The following is a 23,700-nucleotide window of genomic DNA, read 5'->3' as shown; positions in this document are numbered from 1 at the left end:
TTTCGTTTACCGCAAGGCAAAAACTATTGCTACCTATATATCACCCAGCTATGTGGCGTCCTCCCCTCCCTCCATCAGAAAATTTATAACAAAGGGATCATACAGATGTGGGAGATGTAAGATTTGCCATTTTATGACACCCTCACAACAATTCAGAGGTTGTAGATCTAATCAGGACTTCCCGATCAAGTCGTTCATAAATTGTAATACTCAATATGTAATCTATCTACTGACTTGCGGTTGCGGAATCAATTACGTAGGGAGGACCATCAGACCCCTAAAAAAATAGAATACTCGAACATATCAGACTAATTAAAAAAGGGGACACATCTCACCCTGTCTCCAAACATTTTACACATTGCCCCAAAGGCAACATCAACGGACTAAAAGTCCAGGGAATTGAGAGAATCTTCTCCAAAGAAAGAGGAGGTGATTTGCTCAACCTCCTGGACCGCAGGGAGGCTTACTGGATATTCATGCTTCAGACCAAAACTCCCTGCGGTCTAAACGTAGAATGGAACCTGTCCCATTTTTTGCATAAAAATTAACTAACTATATTAAAATAGTCTTATTAAAAACAGAAAATAATAGCACCATCTTCCTAGTATACTACTGTTTTCTCTATATGAGATATTTCATGGTAGTTTTGCTTTGACTAAGGTTGCACTCTACCTTCAAGCAATTTGGGAACCCTTTCAAAATTTATAAACCATATGGTAGTGGTAAAAATTATGATTATAAAATTGTAATTATAAAACTAAGTACCGTAAGTCGCCACCAGTTGGAAATACAACTTGTTTATGCTATATCAATTATGTGGATTGTTTATCAGTAAATTAGAGCTTTAAAATGATAAACTGCTTGTATAAAAGTATCATACATTTGTTCTTCCTCAGCCTTGGGGACATCGAAGAGAAGACATACCAAAAAAGTCTTGCTAATTGTATATTTTGTTTTTAATTCAATCCTTTTATATATATATATGTTACGAACAATGTTTCAAAATGCATAATGCATAATTTATGCATAATGGTGATATTGTTGTTTTTTTACTAGGGTGTTATATATGTTACACTGTATGTCTTTTTATATGTGGGATTGGCTTGGATGAGTGCAACCACTCACAACAAGTATATCAAATAATCTGATTTCATTGATTTGTTCTTGTTGTGGGATATTAGTAAGTGTTCTGTTTTGTCATTTCTAGTCTCTGGGTACTGCGATAGCCTTTAGTGTGAGCGCAGGGGACCTGATGTGATTGGTGCAATGTCGGCTGTTCAGCACTATCATTGGTGATGCAGCGACATGTACCGGCCTATTGGAGACCCGCGGTGACGTCACTATGGGCAGGAGTAGATACACAGAACAGGATAAGCTCTGTTAGCCTCACGCTCCAGTCTGAGCATGCGCGGACACTCACTGTGGGCGGTCCTTACCCACAATCCTTCGGGTAGTCGGTGCGGCGCCACGAGTGACGTCACGCGCATGCGCATTGGGCGGATGCTCTAATTTCGCGCAGATTTTTTCAATTCACTTATTATAAACCAGGTATATAAGGTGCCTCATCCCAGCACATCCCATACTCCTTGATAAAGGACCCCCAGGTCCGAAACGCGTAGGAGGTTCCTGTCCTTGTCCCACCAAGGGGATTACTTGTCTCTCTGCATGCACGAATAAAGAAGCAGTTTTACTCCACACCTGGCTCCCTGGCTGTGCGCCATTCGTTTTTTCCTTCTGTCTCCAAAATTGAACATAGCCAGGGTTAATCTATTCCCATGGGATTTTCTCATCCCTGTGGGGCCCATTACATTGGCACTATACAGGTGAGCCACCTCTGTGCCTCTTAGTATCCACATATCATTCACGGTCTTGTTACTTCTCCTCCTAGTGTGTCCATTTTCCCTCTCGGTATCTACACCACTCTTGCCTTTACTAGTAGCCCCCCAGGGTATCTTACATGGGGTGCACTATCAATCATGACAGTATATTCTATATACATTTCTAGTGATCCTCTGTACACTGTTGGGGGGGTGCTTGCACAGGCCGGGGTCCTGCCCATGTGACCTCCCCCAAGGGCCCCTCACTCTGACCCCAGTCTTTTTCTCCATCCGCTGATATGCCTTCAAGCACAAGGGATGGATGATCAATGTCTGGCCATAATCATTTCCACCATTTTGCTTTCAGTCCAAAAATATTGGCATTCATGACAATTATTGCCTCCGTTTCTTCCTTGCTGCGGACCTCAGGGCATATGAGGGCCACCAAAATCAATGGTCCTTCTACGCCAGTTATTTTCTTGGGAAACTCAAGCTTCATCACTACATACCATAGATAAAGGTAGTTGGCGCCACTGAGGCCCAACACAACGAAGCCCTCCAGTGGTTGTAACAGCAAATGTTTTAGGTATCAATCATACCAGGGCTTAAAAATGATGGATACTTGTGATCCACTATCCAAGAGGATGTTGTATAATTGTCCCTCAATCTTCGCCTTCACTTACTGAGGGCCCCAGTAGTCCCTGGGTTAAGTGAAAGGTAGAATGATCTCTTGCTTGTGCCGTCCATACGGAGCCTTTGTGCACTCAGGATCAGTACTGTATGCTCCTTCACTGGATCTCTCAGTCATTTCCAGAGGTAGAACGAGAGCGAATTAACTGCTTCACTACCTGCGGTAGATTCTCTCTGTTCCAGCAATGACTGGCAATGTCCTTCTTCCCCACATCTATAGCAGAAATTTGTCACTCATTTGTTTCATTGGAATTCCTCCCCCATGGGGGGGTTTGCTCCTTATGGGGCAACAATCGTGCTTTTTCCCAGCCTTCCTGTCGATTATTCGCACTAGCCACTTCACCTATTCACACGGCGTTCATCAATTCCGTCACCTTTCCTGTGGGCTCACGTGCTCAATCGCTCCTCACTTGGCCTATTTGGAGTCATAGCCCGTGTCGGTCCTTCCTCGGTTGGCCAGACACCAGCTGCACCATCTCCTAGTCCCCATTAGCTAGCTGCTGCTACGCTCTTAATGGACCGCCCTGCGTCAGAGTGGAGCAGCAACTGTTCTTCCTCATCCCGTATTTCTTGTAGTAGCTTTAGAAACTTTGGGGGAGACTCTTTTCGTTCTCGGAGTCGCAAATAGAGGGTCATTCCATCTCCTGATCGTACCCCCCTATATCAATTATTCTACGCGTCGTGATTCACCGGATCAGGGGTAATCCCCTTATTCCTCACTACCTTCAGTAAGGCCACCTTTAGTCGGTGCAAGAACTCCGATAGTTTCTGACCGTCAAGCTGGTACATTCCGTGGAATCTAAAGTACAGATTCTCCCCACTTTCAGTGGCATCAAATGTATTTTCTAATGTCCTTGGGTATTCGCTAGGGGTGTTAACTGCATTTGCTTATCTAACAGCCCTCCTAATGTGGGCCCCTTGAAGCTTTCAGCAATCCAGACCTTTTTGTCTGATTTCCCCCGCCCCCTCTTATAATGATTGCTGCCCCCTGCGGGGTGCATGGATTTCTCCACTAACTGTCCCGTGGCTGTGATAAGGGTCTGGGGGAAAGCAGGGGCATGTCCCGTAAAAGAAGTGGATACATCTCATTACAGAATTCTACCATTGTGGCCCCATATTTAGCTAGGAACTCTCAGATCTTATCTACCATAGGGTGTGCAGCAGCATTGCTAAGGCTCGCAACTGGTTTACATCCCACAATAAACAACCCACATCTCCTGGTCCTTTCCCGCAATGCTATTGGGCACCTTGGTAGGGTCAATATCTTCCCCACATATACACAATACATATATACTTAGTATTGTAGCATAACATTTTCCCCTGAATTCATGCCTGTCCCCAGGGGCACGGGTCGAGTACTCCATTGATACTTGCATCCTCGGTCCTCGGTTGTATCTGGGACCGTTAGAAGTAGCGCCTTATGTCAATCTATGCCATCACGCTCACGCCATCACTTAAAATGGCCGCACTCTTTGTGCGGTAGATGACTTCTGTAACTGTGCCAATGTCTGACCGTACAATTGGGGCTCTTATAGTGTGTATCACACTAGTTAAATCTGAAAACATATATCTCAGCAGCGCCTCTAATGTAACCCCTCTACTCATTAGGCTGCGTTTATAGTAGGTGAACGGGCGCATGGCGTCGCGGGCGCCTGTCGCCAGGTCGATGTGTGCTCTTTAGATGGAGACGATGGGGAGGTGTGGCGGAGGCGTCATTGTCCCTCCTCTTCCATAGCCATTATTAATGACTGCTCTCATGTCCAGCACAGTCACACATCCAGAGCACATTGGCGAGGAACCTGCTAGGGGCAGTGTTAGTGCGTGAGCTCATCACACATGGGGCTACATCAGTTTATAAAATACACTCAGCATTACCATGTGAAACATGTTCTTGTTGTAGAAAAAAGGTAAAAATACATTTCTCTTTCAAATCAAAGTTCTGCTTTAAACCAAGCTGGTGAATTGAAGCAAGTGGTCTCCAAAGCTGAACCCCATTCATTTCAGCTCCGGGGATCTTGTGCTTCCAGAGATGCTTGCCTCCGAATTAGATGCCGGTAGCAGCCCCCCTCGGCTGCCAGGGTTCACAATATGTCTGCTGTTGGAAGTTTTCGCATTCTGTGGGCCAATAGGAAGTTGTAACGTCATCGGTGAGGCTTCCTATTGGCCAATGTGACGCAGGAGCTTTAAACTTCAGCCCTGCTTGCTCAGCCGGAACAGCTACCGGCACCTACTTCGGAGACACGTATCCCTGGAAGCAGGGTGTCCCCGGAGCTGAAATTGATGGGGATTCAGCTCCAGAGACCCCCTGCTTCAATGCTATATAAAAAAAATAAATTAAACTGCCGTCTTGGATTGCACCTTTAAAGAGAAATCAACCAAAAACAGGTACTGAAATATGCCTTTTTGGCAGGAACACCCATTCTCAAACTAGGCTCCTCAGGGAGACTGTACAAAATATGAATAGTTTCACATGATGAAATTCTATATTGAAGTGAGGCACAGAACCAAAATGCTCAGATCCGGATAGCTAACAACCTATTTGCCTTATGTCTGTTCCAAAACAAACTTGAGAGACTGGAGTTATATGAAATTTTCTTTACTGTAACAGAAAAGGCGTTCAATGATACAGTTAGATACTCTTAACATATTACAGCTGGATTGTGTTCCAGCTACACGGGAATTTGTAAAGTAAAACCCTCAGTAGCTTATTAGAGAATTAAAAGTCTTGTCAATAGAAAAAAATAATAATAATATATATTATTATACAGCAACAAAGAAAGCAACCTTACAAAAAAGCACACGGGAGTACCAAAGAAGTGTGAACAATGAATTTATTATAGTGGGTTAAAAACAAGGGATAAAGATTAAAAGAGGAGGGGGACTCACATCTACCATACATGTATACCTAGAGGCAAGGGTATAATAATGGAACAAATTCCAACACCAAGTTCAAAAAACACAAGAAGCTCTAAATTGAGCGTACCTGTGTATCATATGCACACACTGCAGATTAGTGCATGTCCAACAAAAAGTCAATTGATGTTACAGACAGATAGCTGCAATAGGTGGAGGCATAAATAGCACAAATGTCAATATTATATATACATCACCACTTGGAGCATAGGTGTCAAGAACAAGAAATAGCCATAGCCTCTTATAAGGAAAGAGAGGTAGGGGTCCCACTCCACAGACTCCCACTCCAACGCGTTTCGACTTAAAAAGGTCTTCTTCGGGGAGTGGTTAGGGGAGGAATGAGCTAGTATACATAGGCAGGGAATTTCAGCTCTATTCGCGTCAAACACATTTTAAATTGCTTAGGTGGTATTGATCGTGTCCTCCCATATGTTAATCCTGTATTGACGTAAATTACGTCATGACGCAATGACGTCATTGCGTACTGTGGTCATAGTAACCAGAGAACACTCTTCAGAGCAGCTACGCGTGAAGAGGGAATAGAGGAGGGCCGTTCCTGTTATGTTTATGTGGTTGTCATAACTACCCCATGTATACACACGCAATTGCGCGATGACGTCACATGCACCATCTCCCGATTCACACACGGGTTGATGCAGTGAGTGCCAGCTGCTTGCAGCCCTCCTCTATTCCCTCTTCACGCGTAGCTGCTCTGAAGAGTGTTCTCTGGTTACTATGACCACAGTACGCAATGACGTCATTGCGTCATGACGTAATTTACGTCAATACAGGATTAACATATGGGAGGACACGATCAATACCACCTGATAGTTTTTGACCTATGAGAGGCTTGTAAAGCCATTCCAGACCCCATGATGTGATTATGCTTTGTGCAATTATTTTTTTGTCACAGCTGTAAGCAATTTAAAATGTGTTTGGCGCGAATAGAGCTGAAATTCCCTGCCTATATATACTAGCTCATTCCTCCCCTCACCACTCCCCGAAGAAGACCGCTTTAAGTCGAAACGCGTTGGAGTGGGAGTCTGTGGAGTGGGACCCCTACCTCTCTTTCCTTATAAGAGGCTATGGCTATTTCTTGTTCTTGACACCTATGTTCCAAGTGGTGATGTATATATAATATTGACATTTGTGCTATTTATGCCTCCACCTATTGCAGCTATCTGTCTGTAACATCAATTGACTTTTTGTTGGACATGCACTAATCTGCAGTGTGTGCATATGATACACAGGTACGCTCAATTTAGAGCTTCTTGTGTTTTTTGAACTTGGTGTTGGAATTTGTTCCATTATTATACCCTTGCCTCTAGGTATACATGTATGGTAGATGTGAGTCCCCCTCGTCTTTTAATCTTTATCCCTTGTTTTTAACCCACTATAATAAATTCATTGTTCACACTTCTTTGGCATGCCCGTGTGCTTTTTGTAAGGTTGCTTTCTTTATATAATTGTTTCAACCTTTAGCACCACTGTCTAGTTCTATTTATGCTATACTTTGGCAGTTTTGTGGACACCAGTGATTTATTGTGTTGAGGCGGTATGCTTTTGGGTATCTCAATATATATATATATATATATATATATATATACACACACAAAGGATTTCTAGCCTTGTGCAATATTAGAGAATAGATATATTGGATTGGAAGGCATTCATTATTGGCAGAAGAAAGACTCTTAGGCCGCGTCCATAGTGCAGGATATGGCGCGAGCTACGAAGATTGCGCTGAAACAAACACTTGGACGCCAATGCATATGTGCATAGTGCGCGCGTGGCTAGAACGTGCACATGCGCTACAGGGAGAGCGGCACTTTGCAATACAAACAAGTTTGTATTTCAAGCGCGACGCCGGGTCACGGAGGAGCGCGGAAGCTAGCGCGTTCAAGTATGGATGCAGCCTTATATGGGTGGGTACTACTGGCAATGGGCAGCTATATTTTTTTTAGGTGAATAATGTGGAATTTACAGATACTGTAGTCTGCAGATTTTCTAATCAATCATTATTTGTTGTTTGTAGTAAAGGAATATAGAAACCAAGGAGATGGAGGTTTACAATAAAAAGAGAAATTAACATACCCAAAGGCAGATATTATTCAGGTCTCATCCCAGCTCCTTCTACTTCACAGGTCAAATGGTGAAAACTAAATTCAATGTTCACTCAACATACCACTTTTTTACTAGGACAATCGATCGGGCTGTTTTTTCTATAGTATTTATTACAAAATATGGCTTCCTGTTCGTACTACTGTTTTTTCCACTAGGTGTCACCGTTTGAGCATGTTTTTATATTACATGCATCTGAGTAATAACAGTAGTAATGAAGGGTGACACTCTGTCAGACTTCACAGGGAAATAGATATATATTTTTTTTTTTATAGAAAATTCCTGTTTAAATTTGAGAAAATAAAACTACTCTGAGTAAAGGATATTGTCTGCTTGTATCACTGAAAGATCAAGATAGTTGCAAATATCCAACGGTTACACTACTAATAACTGAAGACCCAGTCCTACATATACATTTGAAAAAATAGCACTGTATTGTGTTTTCAAAATGACTTTACATTTCTATTATCGTACGGCTAGCTATTTTTAACGGTCAAATCCTGCACTTGCAATCAATCGTCAGATGATATTCATGCAAAATAATTATGATGGACAAAGAATTTATGTAAAATGCAACTTCTAAAAAAATGGAAGAACTATTCTCCCTGTTGTCGCTGACTTTCTGTTCCTTACAACAGGTAGAGAACGGAGATGGAATGACCAGTGGGGGGACGAAGGAAAGGGGGGTGGGAAATAGGGTACCTCCTTATAAAAGCAGTGTATGTGTGTGCGTGCCTCCTGCACGCCATTTATTATCTTCCATAAGAGCTACAAGAACTTCAGGAGGGCTGCTCAAAAGGACAGCCCCACCCTCTGTAATATGCATAGAGGTGTTGTCTGGCACTGATGGAGTAGTTTTTTTTGTTGGGGGGGGGGGGTGCGGGGGAATATGTGCATAACTTAGTCGAAATAGAAAAACAGAAAGTGCACAACATGAATGATCAGAAATGTCTCATTTACCTGTAAAGCAGACTGGGCACTTAAATGTGCCACCCATCCCTTCAAAGCTGTGCTCAGTCAGGTGGCACTGTAGTTTGGCTGGGGAGTCGAATGATTGGTTGCAAAGTTTACACTCGTGATTCAGACCTTCATCTGGTGAAGAAACAGAGGTAAAAGTAGGATTAAGGAATGTATCAGGGTGACAATGATGCCATATTACATTAACAGCCTATTTAGAAAGTGGAACATGCTACCACTTGTCATGTCATAAATAATTTCACTGATAGCTGTCCAGGTGCAAAGGCCTGTAATACAACAAATAGCATTGTAAATGTAAATAACCCGACTTATAAGAAGAGTGAGGCTATCACACAAACAATTCTAAAAATGATAGGAACTAAGTGAAGCTCACTCTACAGTAAATGCATATAACTTCACAGGACTGCTTAACGAATCTGATAATCGCTTTATGGCTCTGTGAATATGACATGATATTTAACAAAGACTCTAGCTCTAGGCCAGAATCAAGCACACGTTTAAAAAATTATTGAATTATTTTCATGGGTCAAATTAAAAAAAAAAAATGCAATAAACATACCCGTTGACTTGAAGTATTTTGGAAGAATCCATACAACACTAAGGTTTCTTTCTGATTTAAATACATCTGCCCAAGGTAACCATTTATAATAATATTAACTGTTGGCGATAGCTTGAAGTAGTTCATCTAACTGTAAGCACTTGGCAGAAACAGTTTAATAGCCCTTCTACCAATATGTTGTTTTAACTACCGTAGCGCACATGACACAAATGCTGTAAACGTAATGGTATCTGCCTCATCAAGCTGTCATTTTCACTAAGCTGCATTGTTTTGCTTTCTTTATTTGTAACCAAGGATGAAATAATTTGTTGGCAGTTGCAGCTATTGATGTTCACTGTATACAAATCAGATCTTTTAAATTAGGTCTGTAATTAACAAAACAGATCAAGCACTGTCATATTAAAACGCTCTGATTAGACAAAAACAGTGGTGGCAGCAATTTACTGTTACAGCAATATCTTCCTTTCAAGTTCTCCGCACAATCCATGTACTGAACTTGCCAAGACACTTTCTTACATATTTTGTTGTGAATAAGCTCTTGGTCGACAATAGCATTCTGGGCATGAAAATGAACAAACAAAATTAATTATTCTTCAGGGGTTATTAACTAAACTATGATGGTGCTAATCAGGACACTAAAGCACTTAAACTCCATTGAAGTAAATGGGAATTTGTGACTGTATCCCGATCTGTACAATCACATTTAAAGGATTTAGCGCCAACCGTTTGCAGATATTTAAGATATCAAAGCTTTAACATGCTACATACAGTAGGAATCTGTGTCAGCCAACAACTCATGGAGGGAAAACCCCAATAAAAATTTTTCATATTTTGAGTGGAGACAATGTTCTCAAACTTTTGTTTCTTAAGACATCTCAAAAATTAATCATTTTGGGACCCCTTGAAATAATAAATTGATTCAGAATAATGAGAAAATGGTATTATCAGAGTTTGATTAGACAAAACAAGTAAAAGGAAAAACCTTTTTATACAGGACCAAGCTAACGAACAGAAAGGTAGAAAACAAAAATCAGATTTGACCAAAGCTGTCGATAGATTTTATGGAAAGCATAAAAAACACACAAAAAGTCCTAATGTTTCCAGACCTATGTATGATATAATATGATAGATCTTTGTCAGCAATGGCATGCATTTAGAAAAATGTACTGAATGTCTGGAACAAGGCATACTGTATGCCACAATGCCTAAAAAACGCAGGTTAAAGTAGCAATCCAACAATGAAGCAGCAGGGTAAAGTACGGTGAAAACTAAATATTCTAGTAGTGAAACATACACAGATCATGTTAATGAATGAACAAATAATCATCGTAATCGTAAGCTCGAAACGGGGAAGCCAGTGTCCTGTTCCACAATATTGGAAACTTAAGTTCAAATTAATTATTTAATATATCAAAATGTCTCAACAAAAAACTACCTATTTGCTTAAATCCCAAATACAGTAGGTCCAAATCCCTTAACAAGTGACAATAATATCTTTACCATGTTAAAAATAGCTTACTGAAATATTTTCTTTTTTTGTTTTTTAAAAATGTATTCTGCCAATGTTTGTAAACATTGTAGCTTTAATAGAAGGGTATTTTCCTGCACCTTGTTCAGAAGTCTTTTTGAGTGGAGCAGACAGACAATGTACTCTCCCCCCAATTACCACAAACACCTGTTTTTTTTTTTAAATGAAAGCAAAAAAAGCATTACAGACTTTGAAAAAGTATTTATAAACACTCATACTTGTCAGATTCCAGATGTTCTAGTGCTTTGAACATATCAATGGCATTAGTTCACTCTGGCCCTAAATGGGTCTGCACTTTTAAACAGGCATGAATATCATTTATTATAAATGGGAGAGTCACCCCTTGTTGATTGAAGACATACCCTGGAAAGGAGGTTGTCTACCACCACATATTACTAACTATGGCACCATTGTCATAGATACATGTGCCACCCACTTAAAAGTACTTCAGGAAGATGCATAAAGTTAACAAACGCAGTCACGTAACTGCTTCCCCAAACATTTTAAAAAGCTTTTCAAATGTAAGGTCTACAAGCTTATCATAACAATAAGGTGATGCCTTAGCAATTCCAAACAGCTACATTATAGGACAGTTTTCACACATTTCTACATCGCTTTGGAACTGAAAATCTCTAGGTAAATTCACAATGAAATAGGGATGATTTATAAACAAACTATACATTTGATATGGAACTTAATTGGTCAATACATTATAGCTGTATGTTTCTATTAACCAATTATCTACACAATATTTTAATTTGTATTCTATTCTATTGATTTCATAAAATGGGAAGTCTGCTAGTTTAGTTAAATCAGCCATGCAACTACATAGGTGATATCAAACTACTGTACCATGCTTCTGTTCCCAGGATTTGAAGGATCAGTAGATATCATTATCACAATAATTCAATCTGCTGAAAGGGGATATATGATGGACTTGATTTTTCCCCCCACACTAATCATATATGGCACAATATCATTTTACACAAGAGCCATAATAAAACTAAATTGTATGCCTGATAATGCTACACTTTAAATAATTATACAGATTTTTTCCCCATATACTGGATACCATATGAGACATAATCACAATTAACATTGTACCTGCTCTCTATATACTGTATATATTCCTCTGTAGTGTTACTTAGAACTACAGTTTTGCTGAAATGCCGACATAGGGATCACATTGTCTGGAAACAATAAGCTCACTGAACATAATGAAACAGAGTTAGTGTTTGTGTTGCATAAAAAATAAATAAAAAAAAAGGTTCAGATTCATTTTATTATTAAAATGTAAAACAGCATTACATTTGTAAGCCTTTTGAATATACAATGTTGGTGCTACCAGGACACATAACTATAAGCCACTGGGTATGATTACAGCCTACAGGATCTGCTGAGAAAACATTTATTTTCTGTGATGCCTCCAGCACAGTTAAAGTTATAATGGTTTGTTAGTTCCAAAGACTTTCTCCATCAGTACAGGAGGTTGATAACACCCTAAAGCAGTCAAATCGTTAAACAAGAGATCACTCGCTTCATCAGGCCCTGAACTAGCAGCCCTACGTTAATGCTCTTTTTCCCTGAAACACACCATCCTAGTTCAACTACAAACAAATGTTCAGTGGCTCTCGCGCATGCAGCTGTTATTTCTGAATGCACTGGAGACTCCTTTATATTGTCTGATCAACACTTCAGCCATTACGGAGCACCAATTTGTAACGGTTTGCAAGTAGGATTCTTTATACCAGTCACTCCAGAGACTGTCCAGAAGGGTCCTTTAACCTCAAATACTGCATATAACCATAGGCTAACATCCAAAGCAATAAACCCCCTCCTGGCACATCATAATATGGCAGGGAATTTACCAAAAGCTCTGACCAGCACAGTAGTAAACTACATCTCAAGCAGAATTTAAATAGCCTGCAGTTGCTGTCAATTTTACAGCATTAAAATGTGCGCCATTTAGACCGTCTCTATGTATTTCCATCTGTTATTTTGTTGAACACGAAAATCTCAGCCGAAAATTTTGTTTTCCTATTTATTCCGGTTTTGCTTTTCTTAGATTGTGTGCTACAGTATACAATGTAAGAATTGCTGTGATAGGAAGAGAGAAAAAAAAAATCACAAGCAGTAGTGAGCCTGTCTACATGATATGGAGTTGTACACCGTACAGATATAGCAAGTGTAAGTGTCTTTGGTGAGGCTGTCACGTGCTGTCACACTACTACACCGGTGGCGGCACCGAAGGATTAACTTTGCGGGGGGTCCCAGAAGCATGGACCACCCTGCAGCTTCATCGCGTCAGACACTGTCCCCGGCGCTGCAGACTTTTCTACTTCGTGCACGGCACCAAGGACAGTAATGCTTACTACATCTGTAGGTATCTTTAGAAAGGGTGGCCATTGAAAGTAGTCATGATCCACACAGAGACAAATCCTCCCTATTTTGGTGTTTGTCTATCGTAGGGGTGGGCAACTCCAGTCCCAAAGGGTCACCAACAGGTCAGGTTTTAAGTCTGACTGAGCCACTGATTCAGCCACCTGTGCTGAAGCAGGCATATCCTTAAAACCTGGCCTGTTGATGGCCCTCGAGGACTCAAGTTGCCCATACCTGGTCTATCTTTCAGAGATGGGCAACACTGTACAAAAGATCAGAGATACATGTTTACTCTTCCTTGGTTCATAAGAGATATGCTACGAGCTCTGATCATTCTTCGTACACACAAAAATGAAAAAAAGGGAATTCAATACAATATTTGGCCCAAGGTCTCCTCTTTTTCTAAGGGGTAAGGAAGTCTCTGTAGTCTTGCTTTTCCTTGGTCAGCATCCTTGTGAGCTAAGGAATCATCTTCCTGTTTCTCAGAGCAGGCTTTTTCTAACACAGTCTTAATCAGCCAGGTGGAGTCTGGTTTATTGCCTGTGCAATTAACCAGCACACTGCTGGATTTTGAGACAGTTTTTCTCAACAGTGATAAGTCCCTGTTACAGTACCAAATCTGGATCCTGGTCTATCGTCTAATAGTCTTTCACTTGCCCTGCAGGAGAGCCAACTAATTATGGTAAAAGCACCAGAACACATGTGCCACTTGCGCTCAAATGAAGGAGTCATTAATGGCGCGCTCACTGACTTGCACATCACCTCTAGAACCAGGCGGTAAATATAATAATGTCCAATTTGGTGTAGGCAGAGAAATTCCAGGGTCAGAGTGGTGACTGGAGCAGTACTAATAGAATAAGCCCCTGCAATATATAGAAGGCTCATATCTCTGGGTTTCTTCGCCAACTCTTCCGAACGGGTCAGACATGTACGGGTCAGACATGTACAACTCAGAGTACTAAAAACGTTGTTTTCATAATTAAATACTCCGTTTTCTCTTTTTGGATGCAAGTTTTTTTCTTTTTAATTACTAGATTTAGTGAGAAAAATAAGCCATTCCAGCTTTACTATTAACATGATACCATTAGCCTTCATCAATTGATTTTGCACATATTCTTCACACTACAACACATATCAGCAACATGCAATCTCTTCAAACAATTATTTTGAGAAACACACAGTACATTAAAATGTCCCTCAACTTGATTTTCAATTGCACTTTTTTGTTAATGTGGCCGATTCATGAACATTCCTATTGATAAAATAGTTTAAAATACTAAAAAAAAACAAAAAAAACAAAAAAAACCACATTATAAAATGTTCTCATACTCTCATGCCAGAATTACCCTTTACTATATATGAATTCTAAGGAACTGTATTAGGAAATAAATTGCACCATTATGCATCAATACTGCACCTGCAATAATCTGTGCACTCCTTCTATGTTTGCTATTTATACTAACTTCTAGCTTTACAATATACTCTTCTAACAATGTAACCTTTAAATTAAGTATGGTAATAAAATAAAACGCTATCATTTTTGAATACACAGCATCCTCAAACAGCAACAGCTGTAATCCTGGGCTCAATTCAAAATTAAACGAAAGCCAATCTAGTGCATCTTTCAATGCCATCATTTCTAGAGCAAGGGATGCATTTCACTTCAACAACTGTTCGCTTTCTTGCTTGGCCGATTTACTTCTGTTGCCTGAAAGTGAACTATGCATTCCACATGTTCACCAACACACGTTCGACTTTATACAAGTATTGAAATGCAGATAAATGAAGCAGAACTGTGTTTGAGACAAAAAAACACCACATTTTATGCAACTAGATATTTCACAATTTTATTATGACTTCAAAGACATACTACTCAATAAACTTTCAAAGAAAAGGGGACTGTGCAATCGTTTCCCTGTTAATTCATTGCAGGCTCTCTTCACATTGGCATTACTGCATGTTATATAGAAACACATTGTAGTTCACATTATTGCAAATCCCACAAATGTCCATACCTACATATACTTTTAAAAATAAGTCAATATCATGCACCAAAATCCCATCTCCTGACAGGTCTCTACAGAAGATCTTTATGATAGCAGCTTAGTAGCTGCTCTGGTCATAGAAAACAGTTTTCTTAAATGCTGATGGAGACCATGTACAGCAATTCCCTTTCCTCAGATGTTTTAAAATATTGGACTAGTAGTGTATATTGAATACTCTAGTAAACAGTGTAGAAGTAGAACTGCTGACCCACAAAATGCATTATGTAATGATTTATACAACACACATATGCTGTACTTAAATGCATAAAGCTTGTTACATAGAATCATTTTGCATTTGGGAAGATCGCACTGCACACTGAATTATATTGAATTCACTGAGGGAGAATGGTTACAACGTATCAAGCATTCCATGGGACAAGTTATTCTCTAATCCAGGGGTGCGCAAACTGGGGGGGCGCAAACTGGGGGGCGCGCGGGGAAGGGAGATTTTTCTGGGGGAGTGGGGGGGGGGGGGGGGGTGCGGGCGGTTGCAGAGGCCCCGCACTCTTCCCCCAGGCATTTAATTTAATGCCAAGGGATCGCATGAGGCCCCTGCAACACTTCACTTACGGGGATTTAGCCGGCTGTGACGCGGGGTCGTGTGACGTGACGCGACGCGTCAAATGACGCCGCGGGTCAGGTTACGTCACACGACCCCGCAGAGTCATTTGACGTGGATACAAGGTAGGGGGGGGAGGGAGCGTGAGAGCCGGGGAAGGAAAGAGAGGGGGGCACAGCTTCAAAACTTTGCGCTCCCCTGCTCTAATCCCAACCAAATGTTAAACTTTAAAGGAACAACCCAAGCTGCCTTTTTTATTACATAGGATTGAAGCAGGGGGTTTACAAAGCTAACCCCATAATTTCAACTCTGGGGACCCCTGCTTCCTGACATAATTTCCTCTGAAGCTCCTGTGCCACGTGGCCTATAGGAAGCTGCACGGGATGACGTCACAGCTTCCTATTGGCCTGCAAAACACGGGAGCTTCGAGAATCCACCATTACATGAACCAGAGCAGGCACCCCCTATGGAGTTAATGTATATCGAGAAGCAGGGGGACCCCAGAGCTGAAATGAATGGGGTTCAGTTTCAGAGATACCCTGCTTCAATCCAATGTACAATCAAATGTAAAAAATAAATAAATAGAAAAAATTATTGGTAGGATTACTGGTTTAAAAGTTCTGCATACCAGGGTACCCTAAAAATATCAAGCCATATCTGTGAGTACATCGCTAATATTACCATTTGTTTAAAAAGGTTTCCATCTAATTCCTGGTCTGTCAATTTCTTTCCCCTAGTACAGGCACATTTCTGCCCATTCTTCTCACCTTCAGGACTTTAAAACAGGTAACAATACTTACATCATGTGGTGTATTTTGTCAAACATGGTAAATGTGAGGGGAGAGACCAAGCTCAGATTAAATTACAGTTTACCAAAATCATACTACACTTCTCTAACAAAACCTTTTGTTGCTGCATATTATCTACTTCAGCGTTTCCCAAATGGTGGGTCGCGACCCAGCACCGGGCCACGGAACCAAAATTGCCGGGTCGCAGCGAGTCTGGCCGCGTGTTGCCCCCCCCCCTGCTCAAGTTAAAAAAAATTGGCGCGATTCCCCTGCGGTCCCGCGCGCATGCGCAGGGCAAGCAGGGGCTCCCCACCCGCTCCCAATGTGGGACGGAGGAGGAAGTACTAGCTCCCCCCGCGGCCAGCTTCCTGCGTTTCCCCCGATCCCACCTCCCGCGCCCCCAAGCCCACCTCCCGTCCCGGGCAGCTGCCGCGGGGATATCGGGGGCAGCAGGGGAAAGCGTCCGGCGGCAAGGTAAGTCACCCCACCCAGTCACTGTCACCCACCCAGTTACTGTCACCCACCCAGTCACTGTCACCCAGTCACTGTCACCCAGTCACTCTCTCCCACCCAGTAACTGTCTCCCACCCACCCAGTCACTGTCACCCACCTACCCACCCAGTCACTGTCACCCACCCAGTTACTGTCACCCACCCACCCAGTCACTGTCACCCAGTCACCCTCTCCCACCCACCTACCCACCCAGTCACTGTCACCCAGTCACCCTCTCCCACCTAGTCACTGTCACCCACCCACCTACCCACCCTGTCACTGTCACCCACCCTCCCAGAAACTGTCACCCACCCAGTCACTGTCACCCACCCACCTACCCACCCAGTCACTGTCACCCACCCACTGTCACCCACCCAGTCACTGTCACCCACCCACCCAATCACTGTCACCCACCCACCCCAGTCACTGTCACCGTCTACCACCCACCCAGTCACTGTCTAAGTCACTGTCTCCCACCCACCCAGTCAGTTGGTGCGGGAGATGGGCACGGGGGCGGGCAATGGTGGCTGCGCAGTCGCTGACGGGCAGGGGGAGGCGGTGGAGCCGCCTGCTTGGATCGCCGTCCTTTCCTCTCTCCCCCACCCCCCCCTCCAGTCACTCACATCCGTCGCTGCCTGTAATTCACTGTGTGTGTCTGTGTGTGTATAGGGGAGAGTGTGTGTGTGTGTGTGTATCAGTGGCTGTGTGTGTATCAGTATCAGTGTGTGTGTGTGTGTGTGTGTGTGTGTGTGTGTGTGTGTGTGTGTGTGTGTGTGTGTGTATCAGTGCCTGTGTGTGTGTGTATCAGTGGCTGTGTGTGTGTATCAGTGGCTGTGGGTGTGTGTGTGTGTGTGTGTATCAGTGTGTGTGTGTGTCAGTATCAGTGTGTGTGTGTGTGTGTGTATCAGTGTGTGTGTGTGTGTGTATCAGTGTCTGTGTGTCAGTGTGTGTGTATCCGTGTGTATCACTGTGTATCAGTATCAGTGTGTGTGTGTGTGTATCAGTATTAGTGTCTGTGTGTGTATCAGTGTGTGTGTGTATCAGTGTGTGTGTGTGTGTGTATCAGTGTGTGTATGTGTATATGTGTGTAGCAGTGTCTCTGTGTGGCTGCGTGTGTGTCAGTGGCTGTGTGTGTGTATCAGTGTCTGTGTGTGTGTATCAGTGTCTGTGTGTGTGTATCAGTGTCTGTGTGTGCGTATGTGTCAGTGGCTGCGTGTGTGTCAGTGGCTGCGTGTGTGTCAGTGGCTGCGTGTCTGTCAGTCGCTGTGTGTGTGTGTGTATCAGTGACTGTGTGTGTGTCTGTGCAGGCCAGCAGTGGCTGTGGGTGTGTGGGTGTCTGTGCGTGGTCAGTGACTGTGTGCTTCTGTGCAGGTCAGAGAGAGAATGGGGGGGGGAGAGAGAGAATAGAGGGGATTGGGAGAATATATGAAATCTGTATGGACATTCATAACTGTTTTATTTTACCTATAGGCGATACATTTTTTAGTGGGTCACGAAGGAGAAGTTCAAAAATAACAGGGTCACAGAAAAAAAAGTTTGGGAAACGCTGATCTACTTAATGTCCCAAGAAAGGCCAATGCTATATCACGTAGCACTGCGTGCCATCCTTGTAACATTTAATGAATAAACAATCTAACATTTTGTAAAAAATTTTTTTTGCTACATCCTCCAATTTTAGAATTGGTAGTGCGCCCAAATCTAGATTACGGCGATTTTTAGTTTGTTAGGTTCCTAAAATTAATCGAACAATTCTTTCACATACAATGAAGCCCATCCCATTATGCGGTTAATTAACATACAACTTGTTAATTGCAATTTGGAGGTCAAGGCTTTGAAAGAACATAAGAAGCTCCAAAATATTATTACAAAAAAAGTGCTTGTTGAAAGATTTGTTTGTACTGTACTGGGCTGCTCATGTTCAGTTTATGTTTAGGGATTTCATTATTTGGTCTTCAGACTAACATTGTGTCCTGATACACCCATACATTCTCCACGCACGCACGCACGCACGCACGCACACACACACACACACACACACTAAACTCTTCGGGGCAGGGATTTCCTTTCCAATTGTCTGATTTTGATGCACTTATTGTATAATAATTCCCTGAACTGTATTCTTTGTGAAGCGCTGAGTACACATTTGGCGCTATATAAATAAAGACATACAATATGTATACATACATACACATACATACATACATACATACATACATATATATATATATATATATATATATATATATATATATATATATATATATATATATATATATATATATATATATATATATATATATATATATATATATAGCAAATAAAAAGATCACTTGTGAGCACATTCACATTCTGCAACCCTGCCTTTCACCATTATCACCCAGCATAGTGTTTTCACTGCAGCAAGGGATTCTGGAAAATTACATGCAAATGAGCACACTGTCACCTTTTGCCTGAAAAACCATTTTTACATGGAGCCCATATAAGCTAATGCTCACTGTTAACACAGCTTTAAAACACAGCATGGGAATCAGATGCAAAGTGAGAGAAACCATTCACAGACATGTTTCAACTTTAATGGGTATCATCATCAGTGTGAAGTTGGTTGTACTGCTGGCTTTGCAATTTTCAAGGCTGTAGGGTTTACCGTCATATATTGCTGCAGTGGAAACACTGTATATATATATATATATATATATATAGTTTTTTGTTTGTTTTAATCTACAAGTCAGATGCAGAAGTATAAAATCGGTAGGATTACAGGTGTAAATAATTTAATAAATAAAGACACACATTTGTATAAAAAAAAAAACTGAGAGGGGATATTTAATGTACTGTAAACTAAATAAACCTGCTCTTTATGTTAGATTTGCAGAGAGAGCATCTCCTAGCATTGCGACAGATGAGTAGCCAATATTAATTCCACACAGCAGTGGACCAGCCGTGCGAGCTATGTACTGTAACACAACTCTCATCAGGTATTTTTTTTCTGAGCATACAGCAAGGGTCGTGTTTTTTTTTGTTGCTGGCATGAAGGCGTTTGTTTGAAGGAAAAAAGCCGGTAACAGAAAAGTAGCTCATCTAAGCTACAGAAGCCTGCCACAAAAACAATAATAATGAAATAATACAGTAGAGCCCCTAACCATCATTGATGTGAAAGACAGACCATTAATGTTTGTTCATCTTAAGTGACATGAAAAGCTGGCAGCCTTTATATCAAAAAAAAAAACGCAGCCAAATGCAGCTGCTGGTTACAAGAATGTTTATGCATAAAAAATGTGGTCACCAAGAATGAGATCAGCCATAGACCTTAGATCTTTAGGTCTCCCCTGAAGTTTGCAGTACAAAATATAGACTTACAGACTTCTGTGTCTGCTTTTCAATGGCGAACAGCAGGTGAAAAGTATAAATGTGTCTCTTTTACCAGCGTTGGACCAGTATCCTGAGCACTAAATAAAACACTTTGGACAAATAACCTGCCGATATCCACAGATTTAGTGAAACATGTAGGACATCTTTAACAATGCACTAGCACAGGGGTGTGCAAACTGGGGGGCCCGACAGGGGGGCCCAAGATTTTCTGGGGGGGGATGCAGCAGTTACTGAGGTCGGCGCGCTCTCTCCCAAGGCATTTAAATTAAATGCCGGGGGACCGTGTGAGGCCTCTATAACACACTAATACATGCCATATCTTACAGCGACACATCGTCATGGTAACCTGGCATCAAATAACGCAGTGGGGTCACGTGACGCAATGCTGCCATGGTAACGTGACATCACATGACCCCACACATCATTTGACGCCAGCGACGAGCGGGGTAGTGGGGGAGGCAGGGAAAAGTTTGCGCACCCCTGCACTAGCATATCTTCTATTTACAATTGGTGTATATTAAGATTTTAGTTTCAAATATACTGCATGTTAATCTAACTCTGCTGCCTAGCACAGTTCTTCTCTAAAGAACTTACAATCAGATTTTTAGCCCTTGTTATACAGGGGCAACTCTATATGTATAGTCCAAAGTGGCCATTTTCATCCAAAAATCCCCAGTGACATCACTGTGTAACTTCAGTTCAAAACAGCCCGAAAGGCTGCTTCAGACTATATAGAATAAAGCACAAAGTTAGGTAAACTAAAACTGGCTTCATACATATATAACTGCCACTGGTTACCGTCATACCTAAAAATTGGTCCAGGACTAACTTTTTATTCCTAAAAGCTTAACATTTATGATCCGGTATACACAGGATTTTCTGTGCTTGTGGGACAATGCTTGCCAATGTGTAAAGCTTTTATAAAGTGACAAACTATTGCTATAAAAAAATACAAAAAGAGACAGTCTTGGAATTGCCAATTTTTCAGTTACCCATAGATACTGTAGAGCGCGCTCATCCCTGGAGAGCGCTCCTAGCATGAGCGCCGGGTGTCCTCCGATTAAGCAAGCGCGGGGGGGGGGGAGGAGGGGGGGTGCTGGGAGGCATTGCGGGCCAGCTGAGCACGCGGGGAAGTATAGGTTTTTTGTTTATGTAAGTGCCGAGCGAAGCGCGCACCGCGTGAGCGGGGACTTACATATATCTATATATGTAAGTCTCCGCCGCAAGCGCCGCCTACTCAGCCCGATCAGCGCTAGCGGGGACTTGGCCTTACTTGAGTACCAAAAAACAAACCACGTGCATGGACTATTGACTCTGAAAAGTATTTATTTATAAAATGTTTTACCAGGAAGTTATACATTGAGAGTTACCTCTCGTTTTCAAGTATGTCCTGGGCATAGAGTTAAGATAACAAATAATACATGGTTACAAATACATAGTTACATAAGTGAACAGGGTATAAATTATATACAAGACGCGTACTATGACTAATCCCAACCATTTGCAAAGCAATGCAGCTGGTGAATAATAAGCCTGGCTGTAACCATATCCATGAGCTTTTTTTTTCCTGAGCTCTTAAATAACAGGTTTGTACAATTAAAAGTAAATTGGATATGTGTTTCTGTAATAGAATGTGGTGAAAATCTGCTCCATTAAGGAGGATGGCAATCATTTTGAGCAAACAGACAAAACAAAAATGACAGCTTTCAGATGCAAATATCTACTGCACTATACTCTATCACTGCTCAGGAGAATGGATGAAGATCAAATATTAGCTGTTACATAATATAATAAAAAGCGTAAGCTTGAAATACATTTAATTTGTTCTTACACAATATCAAACCGTAAAGTAAAAGGTTTCACAACATGCAACAAATGTTCTATTCTTTAGGGTCAATTCACCTATTAAAACTTGAACGTGGAAGGTAGAGATTGGAAAGTAGATTCACTGAAGTCCCAAAAAGCGCACCAATAGCTCACCAAGTGGAGGGCTAAAAAACTTTTATTGAGGACTACATAAAATGAAAATCAGGAAACAAACAAAAACTAGTACATGACAACCCTACGCGTTTCAGGCACCTTAGTGCCCTTTCTCAAGGGGGATAATGGGGACTGAGAGTGTGGCTGGTATATATAGCCCCTCCTGTTCAATTAACACGCAGCTGGGATGAATTGGTGTTGCATTAATTGGTTAATTATAACATCACATATCTATATGGATAATCTAGACAATTCATGAACATTCAGCAAACAGACAAAACAAAAATGACAGCTTTCAGATGCAAATATCTACTGCACTATACTCTATCACTGCTCAGGAGAATGGATGAAGATCAAATATTAGCTGTTACATAATATAATAAAAAGCGTAAGCTTGAAATACATTTAATTTGTTCTTACACAATATCAAACCGTAAAGTAAAAGGTTTCACAACATGTAACAAATGTTCTATTCTTTAGGGTCAATTCACCTATTAAAACTTGAAACCTTATAACTAAGCCCCTCTTTTATATTGCCAGGTTCCCCAGATTCTTAATGTTGAAGTTACCGGCATTACTTCCTGGTTTTTAAAATGGGATTTAAATAGCTGTCCAATAGTAAGGCGCAATATATTGTCCTAAGATTAGGCAGACAATATGTTAGTTGAGTAGGGCAATTGCTGCTTTAAAGCTAACCTATTATATATGTAGCAGAGTCCCCCTCCTTACCTCCGGTGCGGGGGAACTGCTGGAATGCCCACCGAAGCGCTACACCATATCGGTAGTGTGGGGGTGGGCAATTTGTGAATCGTGTATGCGCAGAACGGCGAGGCGCGCATGCACAGAGAGAGGAGTGTTGCGGACATCTTGGGATGGCTCCGAAAACGCAGTGCAGGACTACAAGTCCCAGGATCCTAAGGGGGTGGGATAATCACATGGGGTTGTCCCAGCCAATAGGGCTCTAGCAGCAGAAAGGACAGGATATCCCCTGCGGCGAGAGAGCCTGCGAATCACTTAGACGGAGGGCGGCAAGACAACAGGTAGTGTCCAGGGAGCAGTGTCTCGTGGACTAGGCCTAGGATTTGCCCCCTTAGGCCCAGAGTCATCCCAGATAAGGGTTTGTAGGGAAGGCCCCAGATAGGGACGCTTTCCTTATATCAGATAGTGTTAGTACTGCGTTGGTGACTGTACGGCCACGCGGCGCCCTGCGGCCTGGGACCAGGCCACAGGACCCCATAGACATTCAGGCGAGACACTCCAGCTGGAGCTCGCCAACGAGGTGGATCAGTATCCTAAGGAGTGAGGGGATCTGTGTTGGAGGCCCCGCTACTTGGGATCCGCTCCCACTTACCATGTCAAGCAGCACCTGTTTACCGGAGTACCCAGGCAAGTACCCAACGTGCACCTACATCCACAGGGGGTAGCGCTACCTCACACTTGGGTAGGAATTGCTGGGAAGGACAACAGGGATATTGGTGCCAC

The 23,700-nt window shown here is 42.0% G+C and overlaps 1 protein-coding gene across 3 annotated transcripts in view; it reads right to left on the bottom strand.

Annotated features, from left to right (window-relative positions):
• ZNF521 (zinc finger protein 521) overlaps positions 1-23,700 on the bottom strand; it is a 374,676-nt gene that overhangs the window by 59,530 nt on the left and 291,446 nt on the right. For all 3 annotated transcript variants that reach the window (XM_075584921.1, XM_075584929.1, XM_075584914.1), the window contains one exon: positions 8,502-8,633. In XM_075584921.1, the coding sequence (XP_075441036.1) occupies positions 8,502-8,633 (132 nt within the window). The remainder of the gene's footprint in view (positions 1-8,501; positions 8,634-23,700) is intronic.

This window comes from Ascaphus truei, chromosome 2 (assembly GCF_040206685.1).
Source record: "Ascaphus truei isolate aAscTru1 chromosome 2, aAscTru1.hap1, whole genome shotgun sequence".
NCBI classification, from domain to species: Eukaryota; Metazoa; Chordata; class Amphibia; order Anura; family Ascaphidae; genus Ascaphus; species Ascaphus truei.
The sequence above is the reverse complement of the archived record's forward strand: the minus strand, read 5'-3'. Positions and strand labels throughout refer to the sequence as shown.